Source organism: Cololabis saira, chromosome 6, assembly GCF_033807715.1.
Source record: "Cololabis saira isolate AMF1-May2022 chromosome 6, fColSai1.1, whole genome shotgun sequence".
Taxonomy (NCBI): domain Eukaryota; kingdom Metazoa; phylum Chordata; class Actinopteri; order Beloniformes; family Belonidae; genus Cololabis; species Cololabis saira.
In genome coordinates this window covers 11349011-11357775 of record NC_084592.1, presented here as the reverse complement: position 1 = coordinate 11357775, position 8765 = coordinate 11349011, and the positions used below count along the sequence as shown (strand labels likewise).

General features: G+C 37.4%; 1 protein-coding gene across 1 annotated transcript; it reads left to right on the top strand.

The window, feature by feature from the left end:
* The first annotated feature begins 419 nt into the window (after nucleotides 1-419).
* Nucleotides 420-1543, top strand: LOC133446371 (trace amine-associated receptor 13c-like). Its single transcript, XM_061724388.1, has 2 exons — nucleotides 420-592; nucleotides 727-1543. Exons 1-2 carry the CDS (start codon nucleotides 420-422, stop codon nucleotides 1541-1543), a joined length of 990 nt encoding a protein of 329 aa, XP_061580372.1.
* The last annotated feature ends 7222 nt before the right edge of the window (nucleotides 1544-8765 follow it).

Sequence of the window (8765 nt, the reverse complement as noted above, 5' to 3'; positions counted from 1 at the left end):
ACTCACCACCAGGTGGTGATCAGTTGACAGCTCAGCCCCTCTCTTCACCCGAGGAAGATGGATTAGACTCTTTTTTTTTTACATAATATTACAATTATTCATAAAATTGAAACGTGTTTATATTACGCTATTATTTTTTCCCAAATTACAACTTCATTTTCCACTGCAGTGGCCACTGTCAGTCTCAGCTTGTACATCATTATGTTACCAACAGCAACTACAGTTTAGAAATGTGAAAACATGTAATTATTGACAAGACATTATTGACACCTGAAAAAATACATTTTGTGTACAATGAGGGAGGAGTGAAGACTTTTCCTTGGCGACTGAACACAGAGAGGGGAGGGACTTTGAAAACAATAAAACAGACAAGGTCAAAGCTCTGATCAGAGACTTGGCGGAGATGCAGCTGTCTCATCATGGAGGTCCAGGATGGAGATGAGCTCTGTTTTCCACAACTGCTCAACAGTTCCTGCAAAAGGCCGACATTTCAGTGGACTGAAACTGCTCTTCAGAAAATCCTGATTTCCTTCATCTCTCTGATCACTGTAGCTCTCAACCTGCTCGTCATCATCTCAATCTCCCACTTCAGGCAGAGTTTATTCTATCATTGGTTTCATAAATGTAAAGATGTGGTTGCATGACATAACTGTTAAGGCAAGTTCTTTGTATGCAAGGTATTTCAATGTCATTTTTTGGTAATCAATGTTTTCTGTGTACCTCCAGGAAGCTCCACACTCCCACTAACATCATCCTCCTCTCTCTGGCGGTCACAGATTTTCTCGTGGGTCTCGTATTGATGCCTGCAGAAATGCTCAGGGACACATCCTGCTGGTTTCTAGGGGATAACATTTGTGTTCTGTATTATTATCTGATCTGTTCCACTTTAGCTGCTTCAAATGGAAACATTATTCTCATATCAGTTGACCGTTATGTGGCTATTTGTCATCCCCTTCATTACTCCATCAGAATCACTTTGGCAAAAGCAAAAAGTTTGGTTTGTCTCTGTTGGCTCTACTATGCTGTCTACAGCATTTTCTGCATGAGATATGACCTGATTCAGCCAGGCAGGAGTAATTCATGCATTGGAGAATGTGAATTTGCTATTCACCATTCAACACGAACCGTGGATCTCATTTTAAACTTCATATTGCCAGTCACAGTTATTGTGGTTTTATACATGAGAGTGTTTGTGGCGGCTTTATCTCAGGCTCGTGCTGTTCACTTACGCACTACTGTTTTCACCTTGCAGAATTCAATCAACGTAAAGCCAAGAAAATCTGAGTTTAAAGCAGCCAGGACTCTTGGTATTCTTGTACTTGTATATCTAATATGCTACACCCCATATTTTGTTTACTCTTTTGTTGTGGTTAACGTGACCAGTTCATTATATGCATCTTTTATCTTTGTGCTGTTTTTTTTAAACTCTTGTATAAACCCTATAATCTATGCCCTGTTTTACTCCTGGTTCAGAAAATCTGTTAAACTCATTGTCACTCTGCAGATACTGCAGCCGGGCTCCTCTGAGGCCAGCGTGTTGTAGAGAGACGGTGGACTCATTGAGATGATACAAGTACTACAGAAATTTGCAGTCTGTGAATGAATCTTCTTCTTACACATTGTACATTAACAAAAAATATTTTACCGCTATTATTTTAAGCTAAGCAACAGTGTTTAAATCATAACGCTGATAACTTCATCAAACAACTAAGTTGCTGTTTTCTTTTGATGTCATTTACCGTTTATTATACAGGCATGTATGTTTAAATTCATATACACATGTACACATATGTAAACATATACACATAAGAATCAAAACGGAAAAAGCACAAACTACAATTTCCTAACTTCCAAGGTCACTGCTTAGTCTTATTTGAAATGATCCAAAGAGTAATAGAGCAGTTTTAAAGCATATTTCATGAGTTTCTTATCTTCTGAAGCACATTATGAACAATGTTTTGCCCCCTAATATGCCCTTCACAATATGGCAGGCGGATCACTATGCTGAACTGTCTTCAATTCTGTTTAATGGTTGAATGTTAGTGGGGTAAAACTACAAGAAATGTAATAACATATGTGATGGAAATATTAGTCTTAGCCTGACCCTAACCCTAACCCTTCCTTTTATTAGCGTAACTCTTTGTTCTCTCTCTGTGTATTCCTATAATTAATCCTGCTAGACCTCTCTTCAAAACAATGACAAAGAAGATCTCAGCTTTGAAGAAGATGGACAAAAACATTCAAAAAATAACCAGATGATGAAGGTGGTGGATGATCATTCAAATGATTATTTAGAGGCAAAGCCCTTATGTAATTTATATTTATTAAGTAGTGTTGTAGCCCCATTACATCATAGAAATGGGGCCAGTAAGAGTTGGAAACTAGATTTTGATGAGTTGACCGGCGACCTCACATGCAGTGATGCAGGAGACATGCACAACTGCAAATGCGCAAAAAGTGTTTCCATTACACTTTAGCACTAAACTGGATTATATAGTTTGAAAATACCACCTCATCATAACTTAAAAAGATTTTTAAAATATTTGGTCATTTTTTCGAATTATAGGTTTCCATTACAAGGTTTTCTTCATGATATTTAGGTTTTGTGCAAATCTAGGGGTAGTGGAAATGTGACTGGTGTGAGCCACAGAGATGCAGGTGTCTCTGATGACAACAACTGGTCCAGGAACCATGATCTGTATATTTTTTTTTCTTTTTTTAATGGCACATTGTATGAATTAAACTGATGAAACGTCTTGATTTTGATGAATCAGAGATTTTTTTTATCAGGGATATTGGATAGACTAACTGGTATTCAAAATGAGGGAAGAAAGCGTGAGTTTAACGTGCTTCTCTGTGAGCGATGTTGTATGGTCCATTATCTGCTCCTAATAGCTACCTAATGGCAGGGAACCCCTCCAGACGGGAAGTTTGTTCACACGTGTGTGGATGAGTGTCACATGATAAACATATCAGCTTCAGACCATGGATGTATTATAGAACTGGATGGGACACTAAAAATGGCCGCCCATTCATTTCAATGCATTCTGCTCAGCCAGTGCATACCATGGATCTATAATAATAACTGGATCGGACGTCAAAAATGGCCGCCCATTCATTTCAATGCATTCTGCTCAGCCAGCGCATCCGCCGAAAAAATCTCTGACTTCCGGGTTTACTTCCGCATACAGCGGCCCATAGAGCATGCGCAGTTGAGTCACCTCCCATGATGCTCTGGGGCCTCCCATCATGCCCCGGGGCAATGACGCGAATATTAATATAATATGTATTAATATAATATATTAATTAATGTATATTATTACATGTATAGCATTACATATATTATTAATGTATTAATATAATATAATTATATAATATATATTAATATAAAACATCCGTGGAATGCACGGACACGGCTGTGACGTCAGCCGTGACGTCACGCCCAGAAAGAGACTTTTCTTTTACTTTTCTGGCCGTTATAAAACATTTTTGACGGATATAAAGTCCATGACTTAAAAATATAGAATACAAAGATTAGTAATTGCCGGGGATTACAGCTGGAGGTGTCCTGTGAACAGTTTTAGAGGCTTCTCTTTTACTATTGCGGTCTATGGGAAAAAAGCTTTCTGGGCCGCATGGGATTTTTGGTTGCAGTACCGCGGTTGGCCACTGGAAAAAATCGGCGCGCCTTCTGACTGCCAGACCCGGGGGCTGGCATCGTTTCTATAATACATCCATGGCTGGTGTCACTACCTTATTTGAGTCCCTACCCTATTTGAGTCACACATGCGCAGTCGCGTCCAACGTCGTCGGCCATCTTGGAAAGCAAAATACGGCAACACCACTTGGACAAACTATATACATAAAAATAAATGGAAAAAAAGGCAAACCCTCCATAATATGTTTTAAAAACGAAATAAAAAATGATATAACATCTATAAAGGTACTATCAAAAGAAAATCAGTCTAAGTTACAATCTTGCTACGCTTAAACACTTTTGTTGAAATGTCAACCCCTGTGATTATTTTATTTTGTGATTATTTTATTATTTTTTTTTTAATTTAATCTTAGAAGATTATCTTGGAAAAAATGTATAGGTATACTTATTCGCTTGTGTGTTGTGAACTTGGTATGTTTCAGTTGCAAACAAATGTTTCCTCAAAGGAATTTTGTACTTTTGATATGTTAATTCAGATCAGAATTCAGATCAGAAAATACTTTAAATAAAGTTTATTATAAAAAAAACTACTCACAATAAGTTAGGGATATTATTATTTACAATACATGATTGCTTTTCCTATTTGGTCTGAATTTTAATGAAATAAGTAAAAGTTGCCTTTGATATTACTAATGATGAATGAGAAGAAACACCATTTTCATTAGTTTAATATTACCCCAAAAATTTAGACAATAAAAATAGTCTCTCACAATATCCCTAACTTATTGTGAGTAGTATATAATTTTTAACATATGTAATGTTAAAAATGTGCTAGTTTATACCATTCCCAACTGAAAAAATATGAACATATCTATGCATCTCTCTCTATATATGATCATATCTAAACACACCACACACACACACACACTATATATATATATATATATATATATATATATATATATATATATATATATATATATATATATATATATATATATATATATATATATATATATATATATATATATATATATATATATATATATACACTGCTCTTATAATAAACTTTATTTAACATATCAAAAGTACAAAATTCCTTTGAGGAAACATTTGTTTGCAACTGAAACATAACAAGTTCACAACACACAAGCGAATAAGTATACCTATACATTTTTTCCAAGATAATCTTCTAAGATTAAATTAAAAAAAATAAAATAAAATAATCACAAAATAAAATAATCACAGGGGTTGACATTTCAACAAAACTGTTTAAGCGTAGCAAGATTGTAACTTAGACTGATTTTTCTTTTGATAGTACCTTTATAGATGTTATATAATTTTTTATTTCGTTTTTAAAACATATTATGGAGGGTTTGACTTTTTTTCCCATTTATTTTTATGTATATAGTTTGTCCAAGTGGTTTTGCCGTATTTTGCTTTCCAAGATGGCCGACGACGTCGGACGCGACTGCGCATGTGTGACTCAAATAGGGTAGGGACCAGCATAGACATATATAAAGGCTAGATGACTCACGGCGGAGTCTCCAGCGTCGTTCACCCGCGGCCATCTTGCCACAGGAGACTCTCTGATGCGCATGCGTGCGCTATAGTTGTTGCTGTTGGAGGGTGAGTGGTCTGTACAGACAAAAATACTCATAACTTGCTGAAATCTTGACGGATTTACAAACGGATTGGTTCATCATAAACGTCATTAACGTGGGTATGATTCGGGATGCTTGGACATGTTGAAATTGTATCTCTTCGTTGCGAAAAACGACCTAATCATGCAGCATATACAATAATATCAATATCAATATAATAGTATCACCACTAACTAACGTTAACGTTACCTGCCCAAGTTATCAAGGGTGACCACCAGTACTCAAGTTGTAAAAAAAAAAAAAAAATCAGGGGGGATGGTGGATTTTATCATATGGGGACAGATAATTTGTGCTGATTACAAATAATATAATATATTACAAATAATAGCAGTGACCAAAACACCTGCAGAAATACTGCAGGAATGACATAGCAGCAGTTAAATGCAGCCTTCTGTAAGCTTTAAATATCCACTGGGCTTACATCAAATACATCAAAACACAACAATAAAAAACACTTTTCTGAACTTATCAATATGACTCTGTCCTTCACAGGATAAATAAAATGGATCACTGCAAAAACTCAAAATCTTAACAAGAATGTTTGTCTTATTTCTAGTTAAAATGTCTCATTTTAGTAAAAAAATCTGATTACACTTAAAACAAGACTCATCCCTGGAAAAAACAGCAATTTTCACCTGTTTCAAGTAGATTTTCACTTGAAATAAGTAGAAAAATCTGCCAGTGGAACAAGATTTTCTTGCTTATAAGAAGTAATAAGAAGATAAATCTTGTCCCACTGGCAGATTTTCCTACTTATTTCAAGTGAAAATTTACTTGAAACAGGTGAAAATGGTCAAATAAGTTATTTTTCTGGTCTTATTTTTCTGGTAATGACTAAATGTTGAAATAGCAGTAAAACCACATTCATTGATGAAATGACATAAGGGATGGAAAGGGGGGATGGATAGAGGTGTATATATATATATATATATATATATATATATATATATATATATATATATATATATATATATATATATATATATATATATATATATATAGACACACATATGTAATGTCATGACGTAAATACATCATAATGTAATAATATATTAATATGTTATGTCATATGAATACATGTTATATGGTAATAATATATATATATGTTATAATGTAACTATAAATATTACTAAGAATACTATAGAAATATTGATTAAATATGAAAACCATGTCATGGCTATCTGTTTCTGGTTATTTTCATATAAAAGTACGTTTTTCAATGTTTATAATTATTCACAAGTATGTAGTGTCATAACTACATCTCTGACGTTCATGACAAACCAAACTGTTTGAAAATCTGTTGAGAATTGAGCAAGTTAAGGTTGTTTAAGCAGTACATGCTCCATTGAACACAATGTTATTCTGAGCGAGTTCTCCTGTGGCAAGATGGCCGCCGTGTGACGACGTCGCTCTCCATTGGCAGCAGCGCGGACGAGTCATCTAGCCTTTATATATGTCTATGGGGACCAGGCCCCCAGTCTCGCGCTCAGCAGGCACGCCGATTATTTCCAGTGGCCAGCCGCGGTACTGCAACAAAAAATCCCATGGGGCCCAGAAAGCTTTTTTCCCATAGACCGCAATAGTAAAAGAGAAGCCTCTAAAACTGTTCACAGGACACCTCCAGCTGTAATCACCACCAATTACTAATCTTTGTATTCTATATTTTTAAGTCATGGACTTTATATCCGTCAAAAATGTTTTATAACGGCCAGAAAAGTCAAAGAAAAGTCTCTTTCTGGGCGTGACGTCACGGCTGTGCCGTGGACTCGCAAAGCGCGGTCGTGTGTGTCTCGGGAACGAGGATGGCTGAAACTAAGCCGTTCGGCGGAATAATCACTCAGAAACACATTGCATTGCCAATTTGCACCAAACAGAAATGTTTAATAGCAAGAATAATAATGGTTTGTCATTCTTGTACTTAAACATTTCCGTTGTAGCCAACGGTGTATGGTTTGTGAAAATAAGATATCAGGCAGGAATAACACAAGTCTAAGACCCTGTCCACACGTAGCCGGGTATTTTTAAAAACGAATATTTCCCCCCCCTCCGTTTATAAAAACATTTGCATCCACACATAACCGAAGATCTGCGTTTTCGACCACATTCATAAGCATTCTAATGATCCTGTAGATCATCTGCGGCTCCGCGGAGGCGCAGGTGTGGGTGTTTCCACTGAGATCCTCCTGCACACACACACCTAACGCACTTCAAATATGTATTCTTCTGTTGCTCTTTCATTTGGAGGCAGCGCCCTGCACGGGACTAAATGAGGGTCAATATTAACAAAATGAGCTTGTGGCGTGAGATCCCCACCTCACAATAAAACTGACCTCCATCAGGTTTGAGCAAACGTGCAGGGAGAGAGATGTGTCGTAGTTGTTGCGACGGTGCCGTGGAGTTTTAGATGTCATGTGTTTAACATCATCTTAACCCTTAATCCTCAGCTTATTTTATGACAGTGCTCCCGGGGAAGCTGCGCCTCCGCAGCTCCGCGGGCACTGCGAAGCCGGGCAGTGCCCGCAGGGCAGTGGGCAGTGGGCAGTCCGCGGCTCCGCGGCTCCTACGCCGTAGGGTGCGCGGAGCCGCGGAGCCTACGGCGTAGCCTCTGTGTAACGCAGTAAATTAACCACATTTAAACATAATATTTGACATATTTAAACATAATACTTGACAAAACTTGTAATACAAAAAATATTTGTCTTAATGTAAGTAATAAACTTGGGAAGTTTCATGGTGATACCTGCTATTTACATTTTTACCCTATTTTAGCCTATTAACCTGGGGTGTCTCATCTTAAATAAAAATGACTCGTTTTATCTTTAATTAAAAAAAACACACAAATGAACCATGTATAGTCTATAACCATGACTTTGAGAACAGCATCGGTTGATTTGCCCTATAAATCCCTAATTTCATTGTGTACATCTATCATTACCGGTCTGAAGGACTCATGAGCGCGCAGCGCTTGTCCTGAGCGCGCAGCGCTCGTTCACATTGCCCCGGGGCATGATGGGAGGCCCCAGAGCATCATGGGAGGTGACTCAACTGCGCATGCTCTATGGGCCCGTGTACCAGGAAGTAAACCAGGAAGTCAGAAATTTTTTCGGCGGATGCGCTGGGTGAGCAAACTCCATTGAAATGAATGGGCGGCCATTTTCGATCCGGTATCCAGTTATATAATACATCCATGGTAGGGACTCAAATCAGGTAGCGACAGCCATAGACATATATAAAGGCTAGATGACTCGTCCGCGCTGCTGCCAATGGAGAGCGACGTCGTCACACGGCGGCCATCTTGCCACAGGAGAACTCGCTCAGAATAACATTGTGTTCAATGGAGCATGTACTGCTTAAACAGCCTTAACTTGCTCAATTCTCAACAGATTTTCAAACAGTTTGGTTTGTTATGAACGTCAGAGATGTAGTTATGACACTGCATACTT